The sequence below is a fragment of the Calonectris borealis genome, chromosome 19, assembly GCF_964195595.1.
Source record: "Calonectris borealis chromosome 19, bCalBor7.hap1.2, whole genome shotgun sequence".
Classification (NCBI taxonomy): Eukaryota; Metazoa; Chordata; class Aves; order Procellariiformes; family Procellariidae; genus Calonectris; species Calonectris borealis.
In genome coordinates this window covers 2,514,613-2,534,453 of record NC_134330.1, presented here as the reverse complement: position 1 = coordinate 2,534,453, position 19,841 = coordinate 2,514,613, and the positions used below count along the sequence as shown (strand labels likewise).

The 19,841-nt window shown below is 54.5% G+C and overlaps 1 protein-coding gene across 1 annotated transcript; it reads left to right on the top strand.

The window, feature by feature from the left end:
* The first annotated feature begins 11,225 nt into the window (after positions 1-11,225).
* LHX1 (LIM homeobox 1) lies at positions 11,226-16,853 on the top strand. The gene is made up of 5 exons (XM_075168378.1): positions 11,226-12,190; positions 13,626-13,852; positions 14,108-14,385; positions 15,093-15,258; positions 15,766-16,853. Exons 1-5 carry the CDS (start codon positions 12,021-12,023, stop codon positions 16,143-16,145), a joined length of 1,221 nt encoding a protein of 406 aa, XP_075024479.1. The 5' UTR covers positions 11,226-12,020; the 3' UTR covers positions 16,146-16,853.
* The last annotated feature ends 2,988 nt before the right edge of the window (positions 16,854-19,841 follow it).

The following is a 19,841-nucleotide window of genomic DNA, read 5'->3' as shown; positions in this document are numbered from 1 at the left end:
GACCTGCAGCCCTTTCTTAAACCCCAATGATACAGGCTAATTTATATGCAGTTATTCACGTGTGCAGTAAATTCCAATTATGTTTACAGATGTCTGCTTAACATTTATGGAAAAGGAACCTCAGCATGTCTGAAATATCCTTATAAGGGATTGGACTGGGCTATCTTTTTTTCTTTTCTTTTTTTTTTTTACCAACACCAATTTAATTATATTTTGCAGATTTAAAAAAAAAAATCCAGCTGAGCTCTCTGATAGAAGGTTTAACATCTAATGCATATATTTTGGTTGACCATTTCATAGATGTTTTAACTATATTTTTTTGTTTTCATATAAAACTCAGGAGTTTAGTTGATTTTTTTAGACACAAAAAAAAAAGCAGCAACAAATAAGTGCAGTAAAAGATGCACAGGTTTTCAAATGGTTTCCTGTTGTAGATTATTTTCATTCTTTGTCTTGGAAATTCTTTATTTAAAAGAAACGTTTCATCGTTCCTGTGTTGCGTGTGCTGCACTGTCAGACCGGGGGTGCCACAGTCTTACCCGTCACATGGTGACATTTTGCCTTGCACCGTGTGACAAAGCCTCGCGTCCATCCTTGTTTTTCCCCGTAAAGGTGTTTCTCGCCCTTCTCCTCGCTGGACCTGCACGTTTCCTTCTCCTCCTGTTTGCATGTTTAGCTGCAGTTTTATATCATGTTGCATGTTGTCGCTGCTGATGACTCTAGTGTTAGTGGGGCTGAATAATTTGTCCCCGAGCCCCGGTGAGCAGGGGGTCCCTGCCCGGAGACCCCGAAGCCTGGACGGACCCAGCAGGCGGCTGGGCACACACCTGCAAAGATGGATTTTCTGACAGTAATAGTCATAAGAAAAATGTGTATTTTCAGGATGCATGGGGCAAGAAGCAGCAATTTTCACACTCTCCTACCCTGGGTCTGGGCTCTAAAGGCAGCTGCAGCCCCGGGAGGTGACGTCCCCGCAGGGGGACCTGCCTGGCCCAGCCTCGTGCCCTTCCCTGGCACAAGCTGGACCTCGGCGGGGGGATTTACCCCAAGGAAAAGGGTGGTTTCTGCTAATTCTCAAACTGCTGTTTTCAAACATTTTACCTCCTCTTTCTCTCTAAATTTGAAACACTCGTAGTTTATTACAGCACGTTGTGTGAGCAGCATCACAGTGAGCAGCGGCCTGGCTCCGCAGACGTGTCCGTCTGGGGACAGCGCGGGTCCGGCCAGGCACCAAGCACCGAGCACAGCCCCGGCACGACCCCAGGGTGACCGAGACAGGGATTTCCACACAAAACTGAAGGGTCAGGATGCTTTCTTGGTGCCTACCTCCACTCGCTTTTCCTCTGGAGAGTGAAGGCGATGCATGCTCGCCTCCCGGGGCTCTGCAGCGACGCAGGAGTTACCCCAGTCCCACCCCGGTGTCCTGCAGCGTGCCGGGACAGCATCAGGTCCCTGAACACGACTGTCCCCGTCCGTGTCTGGTGACTCGTTTTAAGTATTGCCACCCTGCCCGCTGGCACAGCTGCTCGTGGTGGTGGTGTGTACGCTGGAGGTATGCAGAAGCTTTTCCATCATAATTTTTAGAGCTAAACAAATCAGCATCTTACGTATGAAAGTACTTGAATTCAAATAGGGGAACAAAGACCGCGTCGGTGTTTGGAAATGGCATTTCCCCTCCTGCGTGAAGCACCAGCCCTGTAGAATATTAATCTGGGGTTTTAAAAGCTACAGTAGGAAATCATCTTTCCAGAGCACACACAGCCCTAAGCCACTCCTCAAACACTGGAGCAACCAGAGGACTCCGCTCTGCGTGTTTGCTTGTCCAGCCTGCGGACGGAGGTGGGGAGGGGACCCTTCTATGTGCTTCCTTGTGCAGGGGACATAATCTCCTGCAGGTATGCAGAAAAGATTTGTTTTGAATTAACACCTTATTGATTTTGTGTAAAGACATCCGAGGGAACAGCAGCGAGCAGAGATTATGCGCAGCGCACGGCAGGCGCCCGCAGAGCTCCGTCGGCGTGCAGCCCGGCTCTGCTCTCCCGCTGCATTTTACCTTGTGCACAGGCGCCACGGTGATGGAGCTGCGAATGCTGCGGGCTGACCCTGCGAAGTGAGAGGAAACACTTTCCTTCACGAGCTTTGGGGCAGCTTCTCTGGTTTTACAAGAGAAATGATAACAGCCTACGAACGTAAAATTTGGTGTGGGTTTAGGTTGGTTTGAGAGTATGCAGTTGATCCGGGACTCAGAGATCCATCCAGGGACTCCCTGCAAAGCTCAGGTCGGGGTGAGGACAAACGCCCAAGCTCCTTCGCAGAGGTTAAGCGACCTTTGGCTGGCAGCAGGCAGGCTGTCAGGCAGGACCAAGGGCAACACGTTTTAATATCGAGGGTGCTGGGTGGAAAGAAGCACTTGCCCTTGTAAGCAGCAGCCCAGCATGGCAAGCGTTAATGAGAAATGTCAGAGAGGGGAGAAGAGGAAGACTATGCTGTGGTTAGAGTAGCTTATTTGATCTGAGAGGATATGTGGAATAAATGTGCCAGATTTTAAAAATGAGTTTTGTTTATTAGCACGCCCTTAAGGAAATAAATCGTACATCATTAGGAGTGATGTCTTCTCACCAGCCATCTTCGTTAGTATTAACACATTTATCTAAAAGCCATGCGAATTTCTTTCAGACATTTATTCTGGAATCTTATAGGCTTTACAAATATTAACTAATTACAGCAGTGAAGACTTTATTTCAACAACTGAAAAAACACATTGGTAGGGAATTCTGCAGACTCAGAGTTTCCGAGTCTGAACATCTCAGGAAGTTTACATTTTCACACGCACACGACATCGCCCTGCTCCCGGCACGAGGCAGATCAGCACGGAACAGCTCCTTCAGATAATTGTTGTCAGTGAAAACAGCGTACTTTCACAGGCAGGAGAAACATACTTTGTAAAACTGTGCTCTAGGGTTTGGGGTTGCTCCCGAAGGAAGCATAGATAAATAAGGGACTCTCCGTTTGAAACAAGGTTTACTTGTTTGTAAGCAAAACAAGCTCCCGTGCCTTCGCGGCTGTGCTGGTTCGGGGTTGGATGCATCGTCCTCTGCTCTCCGGAGCCACCTTCACCTGTGGATATAGAGAGATGAGAAGAGCACACAGGCTGATATAAAGTTCTCAGTGCCCGGTAACTCCTGAGTGACAAACTCAGTAACAAGTTATGAAAGGCCCTCAGTAAGGAGAGGAGCGGGGTACTATCTCCCCAGCCGGCTGATTAGCTATTCTGGTTCTGTAGCACCGTGCGTGCGTGTGTGTTTCTGGGAGCAGCTGACGTGAGAAGCGGTAACGTGCAATGTTAACAGCCTGCTGCCAGGAGTTCAACAAACAGCCGCGCATTGAAAGAACCGAGCAGAAAAAGACCAGTTCAGACCGTGGCATAACACAGCCGGGGGTGAGCAGCCTTTCGCATGACAGTTTTGCCACTTTGGAATGATAATGCCGTCGTGGGGCTGCGTTTCCAGTGCAGGTGATGCCCTGTGGAGCAAGACGGCCCCTCCGGTGCTGCCCGACTCCGGAGCCTCGTCTAGCCCTGAGGAGATGGGGTCTGGAGGGGGCAGGGGGTCCCCAGCCACAGGGCAGCACAATAAGGAAGGGAGCTGAGTGGTGATGGAGTCTGAAGGGTGCAGTGCATCCGTGTGGGAGTTGGGAGATTTGGGTTGTGTCCATGTCTGGGTGACCCTCGAGAAGCTGCTCCCCACCCTGTGCCCTCCCACGCTGCCTCACCAACACAGCCGTTCTGGCGAGGATCTCCAGGCCCAGCTGGAATATGAGTGACAATGACATTGAGGAATGATTTTTTTAGAACTATATGGGTTTTTTAAAGTGAGCTTCTGAGCATGGAGAATTGGCCCTTGGTAATGCCGGTGTGCAGCTCTGCCCTGCACGAGGGTCTTGTCCTGGAGTGCAGCAGAGGACAGCAGAGCATCCTCAGGCAGGACCCTCATGGGGACTGAGCTCTACCCCTGGCTTCTCCTGGAAAAATTATTTGAAACTAGTGAAATTTCACATTCTAGAACAAAATGATCTGGGTTTTTTCATCTTGAAAATGGTATATGGATGCATTTCAGAGTAATGGCATTGTAGCTGTGTGTGCCATATCCTTGCTATAGCATTGAAATAAGCTGTATATGTGTACAGCCAAACTTAGAACATCACTTACTGCTGTAGAAAGAAAGGGAAGGTAACAGGGGTTTTAAACATGCATTTTTTATAAAATAATATGTTTGGCCACATCTCCTTACTGCAATGCTCCAGTTTCATGCCAGTGCAGTGGTGACCCTATAGAAACTGGATGCTCAATTAGTAGCTCAGGTGTCATGAGCAGCGCAGTGCTGTGCAGTGCTAACAAGCCCTGTCTGGCGCGTGCCAGTGACCTCTTTAATTGCCTCCACCAGTGCAGCGGCGTGCGAGCTCTGTGAGCCACGGGCTCCCACGCAGCGTCTGCCTTTTACCTGGCTCTTGCCCACCTGGCCTGGGCAGACAAAATGTGGTACTGAGCTGCAGACAAACGGCAGCCAGGAACTACATAAACCCAGCTGCCTCCATTTGTGGGCATATGATAAAGCGGGGAGAAAGAAGGGCATGCTGGCCAGAGCCTCCACGTCCTGTCAGAAGCCTTAAAATAGAAGCCTATATAAATAGGGTGTGACATAGGGTATTATATAGTAACGTGGTATCAAATTACAGAATCTATATATAGAAGAAGATTAATCAGAGGTCGGGACTAAGCAGACAGATATAAATACAGCCAGGAGCTCTGGATTCGTTTTCACAAGCGGCGAGGGAAGTTTGTGGTGCTGTGGTACCTGGTCCAGGTGATGCTGTTTTATCACCCCGAACCAAGATCTGCTCCTGCATCTGCAGCAGGTAGGCAGAGGGCAGTGCTGGTTCCCACCAGCATAGGCGTATTATCCACATATTTTATTGGGATAGTCCTATTTGTTTTGATTTCAATTATTTTTCTCAAACGCTCTGCATGACGGTGATGTCAGACGCCAAAAGCTGACATTCTGCTGATGACAAAAAACTTCTTACATTGGGAACCCTCTTCTCCAGCTGCTTGTAAAGGACAAACAATGCAGCAGCCCTTTTTCTGTACGCATATGGGAAGCCAGTGACAGTGTTCAGTAGAGGAAAATCTGTGCAGTTACTCCTTCCTAAGCAGGAAGATATGTTCTTGTTGGGTGGGAAGGCACTGTCCATCCTCAGAAAAGAGAAAAACAAAGAATTTGCCCAGAGTCACGCAGCAGGTCAGCGGCAGCAGCAGGGGGAAAGGTCTGGACACCCTCTTCCCTCTGACACTGCCGACAGACCCACTGCCTCCGCACAAAATCGCGTCTACACGTTAGATAGGTGGATGAGATTGACTCTCACTCCCAGGGAAGTTCAGTGACTGTGAAATTAGTAAATTACACAGGCCCACAGAACTTAGAAAAACAATATAATCCTGGGGGTACTGAAATAATTAATTTGCTAATCAACTACACCTTGCTTTTTTTAATTTGCAAATAGCACTCTGTTTTGTTTCCCCATTTCAGCCACCTGAAGAAGAGCAGTATTTTGGGCAGCAAAGCCGGAGGGGCCCGGGGGCTGCAGGGCACTGGGGTGAAGCTGCCCTCGCACCGCAGTAACTCCAGCCAGAGCTGGGCGCTGCTTTCTGGGGGGGCCCCGCTGTGCTCTGGATCCGGCCCCCGGATCCAGGCACCAACTTGCGAGGGAAGAGCCGGAGCTGCAGGGTTCCTGCAGATGTTTTGTAGCTGGTTTGTCTCCTGGTCTCGCTGCGCCGTTGTTTGCTTTAAATCATTTCAAATGCGGAGGTTGTCAGACAAGACAATTAACATGGGGAAGGGGGAAAGTATTACCATCCATTATTTGCCATAACATGAATTTAAGCCAGGAAGTCAAATGATAAAATATGTGGTGAAAAGTGTTGGTGGTGGGAGTGCCTAAATGAGTAATAGCCTTGGGCTTCTGAGCCTTGAACTTAACGTGCTAAGTAAATCCCCGAGGTCAAAAAGTATGAAAATTGTTGCAGCTTGGGGAGATATATTTTAACTTTGCAAAAGGTCCTTGCAAATCCGCTGCTGGGGTTCGGCGGAGAGGCAGATGCAGAGCAGCGTGCCGCGCCGGCGGCTGGCTGCAGCTGAGGGCGGCCGGGGGCTGCCGCTCCGGAACGAGCCGCGGGGCTTAGACCGACGCTCGGGGGCTGAGCTGCTTGTTTTTTCGGGGGGGGGGGAGGATATAAAATCAGGTGAGGAGTGCGCTGGAGCGGGGCGGTTTGGGGGCGGTGGGTGGGACGAGCCGGGAGCGCTTTGTGCCGGCGGGAGCGGCTCCGGCCGGTCCCCAGCGCCGCTGCTCCGCGGGGAGAAACGATCGAAACCGCCGCCGTGGCCCCCCGGGGCCGCACCGGGCCCCCCCGGCGAGCCGGGCCGGGGCCAGCGGGGCCGGGGGCGGGCGCGGGGTCCCCGCTCCGCCGCGCCTTCCCGCCGCGCTCCAACTCTTCCCCTTTAAAACTCTTTCTCCCTATCGAGCTGACCATGCGGCTAAATTTATGGAGAGAGATGTTTTAGCAGAAATCCCCCAGAGTCTCCCATCAGCCCTAAATCCCCAGCCTGCTCTCCCTGGGAGACCTCATGACACAGAGCATGCCAAAACAGCTTCGTTTTGCCTATGCATTAGCAATCTATTTTACCTTTTTGACATCTCTCACACATAAAACCGTAAGAGAGAAATAAAATATCTGTCTCTGGGCGAAAATAAAGCTTTGCCTCCCTCCTGATCTATAGGATATAAAATAAAGCCATGGCTTTGATAGTGGCTTTTCCTTATACTGGAGTTGCTTTTGCACACACGGAGACAATGAAGATGGATGAGCCGGGATCGGTGCATCCTCCTGGGGTTTGTTTCACCCTCTTTTTTTATAGTCTCCCCCCGCCCCCGCCACCTCTTTACTTTTCTTTCTTTTCTCTTTTATTCGTCTTTTATCTGCCCTTTCTCTCTTTAACAACGTGAAGAATCCCGTTCAGCTGTCACACACCCGGGCTCCCCCGCCGGGCTCCCCCGCCGGGCTCCCCCTGCCCTGCCCCGCTCGCCCCGGGCCCAGCCCGACCCCCGGCCCCCCGCTGCCCCGCCGGCACCCGCTCCCGGGCGGGCTCGGCTCCCCCCGGCCCCTTCCCGGGCGCTTTCCCGTCTCTGCCGGCAGCTCGCAGTCAAACGCAGGGACGCACACCTTGGATTTGTAATTATTTATTAACTATATTTCCCATAAACAATGCATGAGCCTTTGAGTGTAAGCGACAACATTTAGCGACGTGGAAGGAAACCCGGGAGGGCTAATCAAGGGGGAGGGGGGCAGAAAAATAAATAAGAAAAGGGGAAGGCGAGCGGAGCCGGGGGGGGACGGTGCGGGACCGCCCGGGCGTGTTTACCCTCAGCATCGACCCGAGTGTGGCAGAATAAACTGGGACCCTCTAATACATAATTTAAAGATCTTCTTTCAAGCTCCTTTAAAACAAACCTGGCGCGGGCGCGCAGCGATGGATCCCGTCCAGCAATGGGTTTATTGCGCGGGGATGTTCTACAGGCTTAATTACATCTTAACTTCAATATTTGGTTAGTGCATTAGCCGCATATATATTTAATCAGGCGGAGGCGCTCTTCCTGCGGGGGAAAGTTGCGGGGGGAAAGGTGTGACCCCCACCCTCTCCACGCACTGTCCCCCACGCAGCGCTGCCCGAGACGGCGTGGGCCGCTCCGACACGGGAGAGCCGCGGCATGTCGGAGCGGCCCACGCCGTCCAGGGCAGCGCTCCGCCGGGATGTGGGGGGGGCTCGTCGGGGATGCCCGTCGTCCGGCCACGGAGGGTCCGGGGATCGCGAGGGGGAAGCGGCTCCGCGACGGGTTTCTGGTGGCTTGAAGCCCGGCAGCATCAGCGATCCCGGGCGCGGTCGTTGTGAAAACGTTGAGAAGGAGGGAAAAATAAAATTAAACATAGGAAAAAAACACGGGGAAAGAGGGAAAGCTGAGTGAGGACGGACACGGTAGAGAAAGTGTCTGTGCCCGGGCGGGAGGGAAGTTTCTTCTTCGGCTTCGCTCGGGGGGATGGAGCGCACCGCACCGGCCGTGGTCCCCGGAGCTCTGCCAGCAGCCCCGGACTGCGCTGCGCGGCTCCCCGCGCCCGTCCGGGGTGAGCGGGCTCCGGTGTTTGTACAGCAGTAGTGCCCCGTAAAGGAGAGAGAAATCCCATTACCGAGCGCAGCGGTGTAGAAAGGCTGATGATAAACAGGGTGATGTTTAACTAAAAAGACGGGAACGACACCAATAAAATGCAAATTCAAACTCGCCTGAAAGGGAATTCTTTTTTTTCTTCTGCGTTAGATTTAAAATAAATTTGAGATTTTTAATTTTTTTTTTTACTCTTTTAATTTCCGTTTTTTCAGCACCGGGGCCGGGCGGGTTGCTCGGCTCTGAACCACCCCGGCCGGCTCTCCCCGGGGTACGGGTGGGTTCGGCCCCGCCGGGGCTGGGGGCCTGGGCGAATTGCAAAATACAGTGAAAAAACAAAAAACAACCCAACCTAGACGCATTGCTCTGGGAGGGGACAGCGGCGGGCCGGGTGCTCCCGTGCCGTCCATCCCCGCGGCCGGGGAGAATTTTTCCCTCCTCCTCTCAGGCTCCGCGGACTCCCCGGCCCGTGGGTGCCCCACGCCGGAACACGCCTGTCCCGCGGGGCAGAGGAGGCCCCGGGTTGGTGAGTTTTTGTTTTCGGAGCCTGCTGAAAACAGCACCGGCATTTTCACCTCTCAAACGCCTGCGCCGAGCCGGGGTCCCCGGAGGGGAGGGGGGGCGAGGCGGACCTAGGGCACCCCACGGTCCCACCGCCCGGAGGGAGCAGCCCCCCGCGGTCTGCGCTGCTGCCTCTCTGGAGCGGGGGTTCGGGGGATTTGCGTGTGCTGGGGCGGGAGGGCAGGGAGCCCCGCCGGTAAACCAGCGCTGCCCGCCCCACCGCAGCGCTGCGGCGGGTACCCCGCGCCGGCGGGCTCCGCTCCCCCCCCGCAGCCCGGGGATGGGGGTACACAGCGGTCTGTGCCCGCCTCGGCGTCCCCGGGCTCTGCGCCGAGCCGGCGGGGCGGGCGGGGGCAGGGGATAACCAGATGCTTTCGCTAACGCCTGGGAAAGAAGCAAAAAAAAAAATCGCTGTGAAAAACTGGTGCTTGATGGACATAAGATGCTCATCTCCTTCCCCTCATTCATCCCCACCAACACATGTCACTTGGGGGCCTGCAGTCAAAGGGAAGAGGTCCCCTGACGGCAGCCTACAGCTGTCGCCTTCCCGGGCGGCGGAGCGGGGCCGCCCGCGCCGCCCCGGCCCCTCCGCTCCGCATGAGAAGCGGCCCATATGCGGGGGGACCGGGCGGGCGGGGGTCGCCCAGGGCTCTATTGATCCCCGGCAAAGCAAACCAACAGCTGGGCAGGGACGCGGAGCGACCTGCGCGCCCCGGTGCGCGGCCCCGACGGGGCGGTGATGGCTCCGGCCCGGCGCGGGGGCACCGCGAGGGGGGGGGGGTGCAAATCGCGGACGCAGCCCCGGGGCTTTTAAACACCCGCAGGAGCACCGAAGCGATGCCTCGGCCCGGGGACAGCCACGAGGACGGCCCCGCTGGCTCTCCCAGCCCGGGCAGGCTGCGCACCGTCACCGGCCCCGTCCGCTCCCCCGGTCGGAGCGGCGGGCAGGGCGCGGAGCCGCCGTTTAGCGCCCCAGAGGGGGGTTTCCTGCCTCCGTTTTCCTTTCTATTTTCCTCTTTCTCCCTCCCCCGCTTCCCTCCCCTCCCCCCAAGGACGAGGAAAACAGACGTGAAAGAGAGCGCGGACTGCGGGGAAGGGCGCGGGGAGGCGGGGGATGCTCCGGGGCGGCCTTCCGCCAACCCCCGCGCCCGGGACAGCCGCGGAGGGTGCGCGCCCCGCCGCGCCCAGCCCCGGCTCGCAGCCGTGCGTGTAACCCTCGGGCACGCTCAGGCTATTTAATCCGCCGTTCCCCTCCTAATTCCCCGCCAGCAGATCAATCAGCCCGCGGGGAAGGTGAGAGCGGGGGCTGCTCCGGCCCGGGGCCCGGCCCGCGTCTGCCGGGCGGCGACGCCTCCCCGGAGCGGCAGCTCCCGCCGGGCAGCAAAGCGCGAAGGACAGAGAAATCACGTCCCTCCTAACCGCCCCGGCCACCGACCGAGGCCCTGGAAGGTAAAAGCAAATGCGTTTTTATTTGCCAAAAAAGAAAAAAAAAGTACATCAGCGGCGGCCGGTGCCGATCGGCCCCAGTCGGGCGCTGCGAGCGCCGGCAACGGAATCCCTGCCAAGTTACCGGGGCCTCCCCTCGGCCCGCGGCGGCCGGGCGGCAGCGGGACCCGCCGCCCCCTCCCCGCCGGCGCGGCCCCGCCCGGGCACGTCGGAGCGCACCGGGCCGCGATCCCAGCCTTTCCGCACCCTTCCTCCCGGGAAAGGCGAGCCGTCGCGGGTTTTTCCTCGGCGAGGCGCACCGCACCGCCCTGCGGGAGGCTCCGCGCCCCCCGCCCTCGGGGCCCGCCGTTTATGATGGGGGAAACCCACGCTAAACCGGGAACTCGTTTGACGCCGCTTCCCAACGAGCCGCTCCGCTGTTCGGCCGCGGAAACCGGCCGGTGGGTCCCTATAACGGATGCGTAACCCTATGGGGGTGCCAGACCCCATCCAGCGGCCCCGTTCCCCCCGCGCACCGACACACCTACCCGCTGCAGCGCGCTCCCGGGCCTCCGAGCAGGGCGCGCCTCGGCTGGGCCCGAGCGGCAGCGGGCCGCCCGCCCGCCCCTCCGCCGAGCGGCGCGGGCCGGGTGCGGGGGAGGCGGCCGCCGGCGCCCCGGCCGCTCTATAAAGGGGAGCGGACGCCCCGTCCGGCGGCGGCGCGACGGGTGCGCGCGGGGGGGGCGGTGGCGGCGACGGCGGCGATTGGCCGAGAGGAGCGGTGACGTCTGCGCGCGGTGCATAAGGCTGCGGCCGCGGGGCTGCCGGGAACATGCAGTGCGCCCTGCGCTGCCGGGACGGCGCGGGCCGCGCCGCTCTCCTGCCCTGCCCTGCCCTGCCCTCGGCTCCCGGCCTGGCCCGGCCCGGCCCGGCCCGCCGCCGCGGGAGGCGGAACAAAAGCCGGTTGCGCCGGGCGATGCCGCGCCGGCTCGGCGGGGACGCGGCCGGCCGCCGCGGGTAGCGCGCAGGGCGGTGCGCGGGGGTAGGTAGGAGCCGGGCGCGACGGTACCGCCGAGACGTCGAGGGAGAGAGAGAGAGGACGGAGCGAGGAGCTGTGGAGCGTCCCCCTTCCCCCCCCTCCCCGCGTAAGGACGGCGGCCCGCTCCGCGGCGCGTAGGGCCATGTCGCCGCGGCAGCAGGCAGAGCCCTTCTGACCGCTGTCGGGTCTCCATGTCTCGTTTTGCTATTTATTTTTATTTTTTTTTTATTCCTGCTTTGATTTCTCTTTGGGAAAAGCACTTTGACTCCTGACTGCTCTACCTCAGACCTGAGAAAAACTCATCACGCTCGCTTTTTGGCGTTGTTTTTTTTTTTAATTTTTTTTTTTTAATTTTTATGAGCGCCGATCTTTATAGTCGTTGTTGTTTTATTGTTACTACTATTATTATTATTATTATCGTTGCTGTCGTGGTTGGTAGCGGCCGGGATTCTGCGGTTGTGTCGAAGCGCTGGTCTCCTCGGGCAGTGGGTGGTTTCTCCTGTGTATCCCTCCTAGGACACTCGAACGAAGATTTTTCTTCCTCCCTTTCTTTTCCTCCTCCTTCACTTCTCCAAGGTTTTTAAAACAAACACAAAAAAAGCAAACCTACGCCGGTGTTGTCGTCTTTTAAATTTTTTTTTGTTGTTTTTATTTTTAATTTTTTTTTTTTTTGCTTGACATCTGGGAAACCAATACCCCCCACTCTCAGAAATAACCAAAGACAATGGTTCACTGTGCGGGCTGCAAAAGGCCAATCTTGGACCGGTTTTTGTTGAATGTACTGGACAGGGCTTGGCATGTGAAGTGTGTTCAGTGCTGTGAATGTAAATGCAATTTGACAGAGAAATGCTTTTCGCGAGAAGGCAAGCTTTACTGCAAAAACGACTTCTTTCGGTAAGTACCGGACCCCCCTGCCTGGAGCCGTAGCTCCTTTACATCCGTTTTTCATCTCCCTTTTTCCCTTGTGTTTTTTTGTTTTGTTTTGTTTTTTGTTTTCCCCCGTTGTTCAGTGTGACCCACAAACGCCTCTTCCCTCCCCGTGCACACGCAAACAGCCCCGAAAACGTTGTTATTCCTCCGGGTGATCCCCCGGGGCGGGCGAGAGTCAGGCCCGGGGAAGGGGCCCCCGGGCGCCCCGTCGGGGTCCGCAGGGCGAGTCCCGGCCGCTGTCCGCGGGCACCGGCCGAGCTCCAGTTCCCCAAAGTTGCCTCGAAACTATCGACCGGCGGAGCGGGAGCGGGGGCGGTGCGGGGGGGCGGGGGCCGTCCTGGGCCCGGTGCTGCGGAGCGGGGGCGACCCCGCTGCAGCGGCACTTGCTGGGCTTCCCGGCGGGGCTTTCCGCGGCCGTGAGCGCGGCGCTCCGCCGGCCGGAGCCCGGCGTTGTTCGCAGCACGCCCGGAGCCCGCTGCCGCTCCGGTGCGGGGCCGTGCGCGGGCCCAGCGCCGCCCGTCAAACCGGCCGAGGCCGCCCCGGGGGGCAATGACACCCCACCACCACCCTGGGCAGATTGATGAACAGGGGAGCGGGTACCGACACCGCTCGCCGCCGCTTCCCCCGCGCATCCTGGCGGGCGCCGGAATAAATCCCGGGCTCGGAGCCCGGCCGGGCCTCGCCGCCCCGGCCCGCACGCACTCCGGCAATAACGGCAAAGACCGGCGCGGGGCCGGGCTGGCCGCGGAGCCCTTCCCGCCCGCCGCACACAGGCACACCGCATCGCCCGGCGCGGCGGAGCGCTGCCCCCGCCCCGCCGCTCTGCTGCCGCTCCTCCCCGGGCAGAGGGGCCGGCGCTGCCCCGGGCCTGGCTGCCGAGAGCCCCGCGGTGCGGCTCCGGCCCGAGCAGAGCGCGGGAGGCACCGAGCCCCCGTGCGGGTCCGGCGCCGCCCGGCCCTCGGCTCCCCAGCGCCGTTACCGGCCGCTCCTCCGGCCAGTGTGCGGCCGCGACCGATTAATAACATATAAGAATTTCTGCTTAATGTTTATTAGAGTGTCGTTAATCAATGTGTCAGGGCGCAGAGGGGAAACCCTGGACAACGCAGCCCCGGTGTTTAATTAATCCCTCGGCACTTCGTCCTCTGCCCAGATCGGGTCTTTTTTTTTTTTTTTAAGATATAATTTCAGGCGTTTGCTCGTTAGGAAGAGGGTTTATTTTATTTCATTTCATTTTGCACGGCCAGGCGGGGCAGCTCGCCGGGGCGAGCGGAGGCCGCGGTGAAGGGCGCGGGGATGCGGTGGGTGCGCTCGCCCGTCGGGGCCGGGCTGGGGGCTGCTCTCGGCGGGGCCCCGCGGCTCGGGCGGGCGCTGCTGACCCCTGCCCGGCCTCTCTCCGCAGGTGTTTCGGGACCAAGTGCGCGGGCTGTGCCCAGGGCATCTCCCCCAGCGACCTGGTCCGCAGGGCGCGGAGCAAAGTGTTCCACTTGAACTGTTTTACGTGTATGATGTGTAACAAGCAACTCTCCACCGGCGAGGAGCTCTACATCATAGACGAAAACAAGTTTGTCTGCAAAGAAGATTACCTAAATAACAGCAATACTGCCAAAGAAAACAGCCTGCATTCAGGTGAGGGAGCGCGGCCGGGGATGCGCTCAAGCCCCGGTTTCTCCGCGGGGTAAGAGCCGGTTCTCTCCTTTCCCCTCTCCTTTCCCCTCTCCTTTCCCCTCTCCTTTCCCCTCTCCTTTCCCCTCTCCTTTCCCCTCTCCTTTCCCCTCTCCTTTCCCCTTTCCCTGCCCCTCTCCTCTCCCCCGGTCGTACCGCGGTCGGTATTTCCCTCCGGTCGCCCCCGGGCTGAACGTGACCCGGGTTGCTCTCGCCCAGCCACCACCGGCAGTGACCCCAGCCTGTCCCCCGACTCCCAAGACCCCTCCCAGGACGACGCCAAGGACTCGGAAAGCGCCAACGTGTCCGACAAGGAGACGGGCAGCAACGAAAACGACGACCAGAACCTGGGGGCCAAGCGGCGGGGACCCCGCACCACCATCAAAGCCAAACAGCTAGAGACTCTGAAAGCCGCCTTCGCGGCCACCCCCAAACCCACCCGGCACATCAGGGAGCAGCTGGCGCAGGAGACCGGCCTCAACATGCGGGTCATCCAGGTACCGCGGCCCCCCCGGGGCACCGGGCACGGCCCCGCCGCCGCCCCGCCCGCTCCGGCGGCGTGGAGGGACCGGCACCCGGCATCCCCCGCACGGCAGGGCCGGGGAAAGCCCCGCCGTCGTTTTAAATCGTTATTATCTCGGTGGCCCCCCCAAGCCCCGGCCGGTCGGCAGGGGCAGAGCTGCGGGTTGCTTTTAGAAAGTCCTAAAGAAGCTGTAAATTGTATCGAAATTAATAACCATAAATGTGAGGGGTTAATGGATAAATAAGAATGACAATGCGCTGGAATTATTAAAAGGTTTATAAACCCGCAGCGCTGGGGGTAATGGGGGGTTAAAGGACTATTAAAGACGAGGTTAGATTGGAGAGTCTCAGTGTGAGGGTAATTAGGAGTAATCTTGTCAGGGTAATAAGAATTAACGCAATCATTCTTGACCTGCAGCCGGCGAGCTGCGGGCGGCGGGGAGCGCCCGGCCGGCCGCGGGGCCGCCGTCACGCGTGGGTTCGACCCCGTTTGAAACGAGGAGGAGCGCGGCTCGGGGCCACCCGCCCTTCACACCCGAACAAAAGACACTGAGGGGGGCGAAGGGGGAGGGGGGGATCGTCCCTGGGGAGGCGCGGGGCGGCGGCGGGTCCCGGGCTCCCGTGAGCGGGACAGCCACGACCGCGGCTCCTGTGACCGGCGCCTCTCCCGCCGCCCGCCCAGGTCTGGTTCCAGAACCGGCGCTCCAAGGAGCGGCGCATGAAGCAGCTGAGCGCGCTGGGCGCCCGCCGGCACGCCTTCTTCCGCAGCCCACGCAGGATGCGGCCGCTGGTGGACCGGCTGGAGCCCGGGGAGCTCATCCCCAACGGGCCCTTCTCCTTCTACGGAGGTGGGTAACGCTCCCCCCCCGCCTCCCCTGCAGCCCCTCGCCTTCCTGCGCCCGCGGGCACCCCGTGGCGTGATGCCCGCACCCCCGCGGGGACACCCGGCAGCGCGGCCATGTCGCCGTGCCGCAGCCACCCGAGCCGGCGGGGCTGCAGTGGGGGTCCCCCCACTCCCCGCAGGTTTCCTCGCCCCTCGGAGCCCGGCGGGGGTGACCCCCCTGCACCCGGGGGCTGCTGTGGCCGCGCTGCCAGCGGGACCCGGGTGTTTTTGCAAACCTGGCCATTTCATTCCGGTGCCCCCGCTACTGGCCAGGGGCTCCGCTGGAAGGGGATCCCCAGGAACCGGCCTGAGCCCGGCCAAGCCGTTTGCACATTCCCCCTTGGGTTCAGCGAGCTCTGGGTGACATTTTGAGGCACCCAGATGCACCGCCGTTAAAGCGCGCTCTCGTGTCTTTCCCGCTCGGTTGCTTTGCCTGTGCGTTACCTTCCTTCTGTCTCTCCTTGTCCACCAGATTATCAGAGCGAGTATTACGGCCCTGGAAGCAATTACGATTTCTTCCCGCAAGGACCTCCTTCATCTCAAGCTCAGACACCCGTGGATCTCCCCTTCGTGCCCTCCTCGGGGCCGTCAGGCACTCCTCTGGGGGCCATGGATCACCCCCTGCCCGGACATCACCCCTCCAGTGAGGCTCAGCGCTTCACTGACATCATGTCGCACCCCCCCGGAGACTCGCCCAGCCCCGAACCCAACCTGCCCGGGTCCTTGCACTCCATGTCCGCAGAAGTTTTTGGCCCCAGTCCTCCATTTTCTTCGATATCCGTCAACGGTGGTGCTAACTATGGCAATCACTTGTCACATCCACCAGAAATGAATGAAGCAGCTGTGTGGTAGCTTTAAAACAAACTGGGTCTAAGTAAGTGATGATCATCTAGTCTGCTTATTGTTATGGTGTACAGAAATGAATAAATATAACATCTCTCCTGCCCTAAGACAATATTACCTTGGGAACGAACTGAATCCAAATCGCTCCAAGGCAAGCTTTGCTCTAGACCAGGACAATCTTCATGTTATGGTTGTATCAAACAAGCAAGGGGACTTTTTTGTACCATTGACAAAGAAACTGGTGAAGCTGTACAGTAAAGTGCTGCCATACCGTAGGATGGCGTAAGTTTGATTACCCTGTTGGATGTCATCCTAAGAGCCACAATCCTTAGAAACTTCTCATTTAAAAAATTAATAATTGAATGAAGGAAAGGTCAAAGAAAAGGGGGAAAAAAGCTTCAAGAACTCTAGCGTTCCCGGTTAAGGATGGTTCTGGCATTATGAATTTGTTTGTTAATTTTTGTCTCTCAGAAAGTTCAACAACAAGAAACTTTTTAGCTTCAGCCATTGCAGCCTGCTGACTATCAGGTGGGACAACTTTCTTTTTCCTTTGTTTTTGTTTTGTTTTCCAAAATAACAAATACTAAATGTTAAGCCCTCAGCACCAACTCTTCTACCTTCACAAAGCTACACGTACAAAACCTCCTCATCATAGCAAAGGTCACCACCCAGACCTCTAACGAAAATGACTTGAAAAAAACAAACAAACAAAAAGTATTCTACCTTCACAGAGAGAGAAAAGCTAAACAAAAAGACTCTATTGAACTAAAAACAGTCAACTGTTTACGTCTAATGTTAAATTCAGGAGTTCAATGTTTTACTAATAAATCCTGTTTTAGAACCTCTTGTTCAAAAGCAAAATATTTTGAGCAACCAACCAAAATAGTTCATTTTCTTTTCTGTAGATGTTATAACAGATTGCAGGGCTTGTGGTTCACTGTGCTAGTTTGTAAAAGGTGTTGTTTACAGAAGGCAAAGAAAAAAACCCACGAAACCCAGACAGTTGCCAAATAAAGTAAATATATAGCACAAATACTGTAAGGTGCTTTGCACCAGCAACCCGAGAAGGTGTTTAAAAAGTGTTACAAGGTTAAAGAAAAAAACAAACAAACATCTTTGCTAATTTTTAGTCCTGTTGAACATTCATGGAATTGTTAATATGACTTATATAGACCCACACAGGTTTTATTTTTGTGTCTTTAAAATAAAAGTCCAAAATATTTAAATTTTATGGTCAAATATGCAGTCAACAGCTGCTACTTTTTTCTTTATATATTAAATTTCTCATATGTCTTTTATTGTTCTAATAAACCTAAGCTTGTGTGACCTCCAGTGCATATTAGACCATTCACTGTATGAAAGAAAACATGTTGGATAAAATTTGTGCGTTTTTAATAAAATTAGAAAATCTGATGTTTAGATAACTTGTGTTTCATTTGATGTTTTAAGCAATTTTAAATGGATTCTCTTGAGTAAAATAGCCCTGAGAAAGAATGATCCACGCTACTGATAATCCTGTATAGCTCTTGCTGGGTAGAAGTCCAAACCCTGGTGTCGATGCAGATAGCAGTCAGTGGCAGCTCCAGCCTTTCTTTCCATCTGCAGCCTCAGTTGTTGAAGTGCAAATAATACGTTACGCTGTTCGTTAAATTTCAAAATGGGAAACCAATCAACTTGTTAAATATATTAACCTCTTCTTGGTCTATGCTAAGAGAAAGCATGCTTAAACCGCTTATTTTATGCAGAAACAAAAATGTATTGTAAATGTAGAAAACTTGCAAAGATACGGTTTTTAACTGATCCATTTTTAGTTAAATTAATTCTCCAAAGGTAATTTTTCTTTTTTCTCCTAATTGGATGGTTTTGAACACAGCATAACCTCAATGTCATGGAAGTAATTTTAATCCTTTTTTATAGCTGATACAAAGTCAATTGTTTAATACGTTTGGTGTATATGAAGTTCTCTGAGGGGCAGCGGGGGAGAATGTTTTGCTTTGCACTAGATACATACTAATTTTCTTGGAGAAAAATGAAACAAAACAAAAAATTCTGGAACCTTGTGAAATGACAGATTTAATGTTTTAATTATAAATGATTGCAGAATCCCAAATATTCAGTTCTTCAAAAGCAAAAAGCATACTGATTCCGAGAGGACTTTGACCTGTGTTAGAAGCAAAGAATTAGGTTCGGTTCTGAAAAGTCACTGGTTTAAATGTTTTCCACCTGCTGAGCTAATAGAATGGGATGAACTATAATTGCATATTTTCCTTCATCTCTCAACTAATCGTGTCTCTGGCTGGCTTTTTTATTTTACGTAGACACAGAATTTTATGCTAAAACACAGACTTCTACATTCCCAGCGATTCAATTATTTATTTCTTTGGACTGAGGGGAAAAAAAAAAATCAAAATGCTTTAAAGTTGTATGATTTGTAATTTTCAGTGGTGATTTTTTATTTTGTTCACAACCTAGTTCCTATGCCCAGCAGAGGGGCCACCTAGGTGAAGCAATAGTTCACTTTAAACACAAAATGTCTTACATAGTAATATGAAGATAAAAACTATCTGCAAGGGATCTGTTAGTGTTTCTAAAAAAATTCATGCTTTATTAAATACAGGGGAGACTTCTTAAACTCACGGACTCCGTGTCTAACTCATTTATTTGTCTTTTGTATTGTTGCTATGTTTTGTTGCTCTGTTTTGCATTTATATAAGCAAAGTAATGGGTGATCTATTTGTTAGAAACTTTTACTTATCTGGGCAAGTGCTGTTGATAAATACTGCTGTTTGCGCTTCTGGTCTACGCTGCTGTTTTATTGTTGAATCAATTATTTTAAATGAGAATTTCACCAAATAGGTTTATTTTGTAGAAAACATGTCTGCCAAGTGGTTTTTCTTTTTTTTTTTTTTCTTTCTTTTTTCCTTTTTCTTTCTTTTTTTTTCTTTTTCTTTCTTTTTTTTCTTTTTCTTTCTTTTTTTTCTTTTTCTTTTTTTTTTTTTGTGGTAACAAGGTACTTGTACAGTTTATTCTGTGTTAATTTAGGCAGCGATGTGATATGGTTCAGTTTAGGTCAGTGGCTTATAAAAGGGAGGGAGGAGAGCCTGTATTTTTTTCGAAGCTCCCATCCCTTCCGCAGGGGTTTTGCCCGTCTTCGGGGGGGAGCCCGGGAGCCGTTCCCATGCTTCAGGCTGAGCGTGTCCTTCAGTGCTTCCCGGGATCCGCTCTGGAGGCCCCAGTGCTTTGCAGATTTGAATTCTGTGCTCTTCAGAGCCAGCTCGGTGTTTCTGAAGATCCTAATCCAGCAACAATTGCACAGTCAAAACTCCTTTTGAAATCATTGTCAGGTTGGGTTCTTGTAAGTCCTTGTTTACAAGAGCATTTCCATTGACTTCAGTAGCATTACTGGGGTGAATAGAGGTCTGCAGGAGAAGGGCCTCGAAAATACGTGTCGCTGGGGTGGATTTTACATGTGTGTGTTAATTTTTTAACTGCAGGAACATGGACGTGACATGTATGCAACTAGACGTATGTGCAATGTAATTTCAAAAGCGTTTTTAGAAGTAATTACTCTCTTTTGATCTTTTCTTCCTTGACTGCTGCTGGTCTCGGTGACCTTCACCTTGTTGCTATGTCCCAGCAGAAGGTGCAGCCCGGTGACGTTAAACCCCGCGCGGGCCCACGTCTGCTCCCCCAATTTTGGATGGC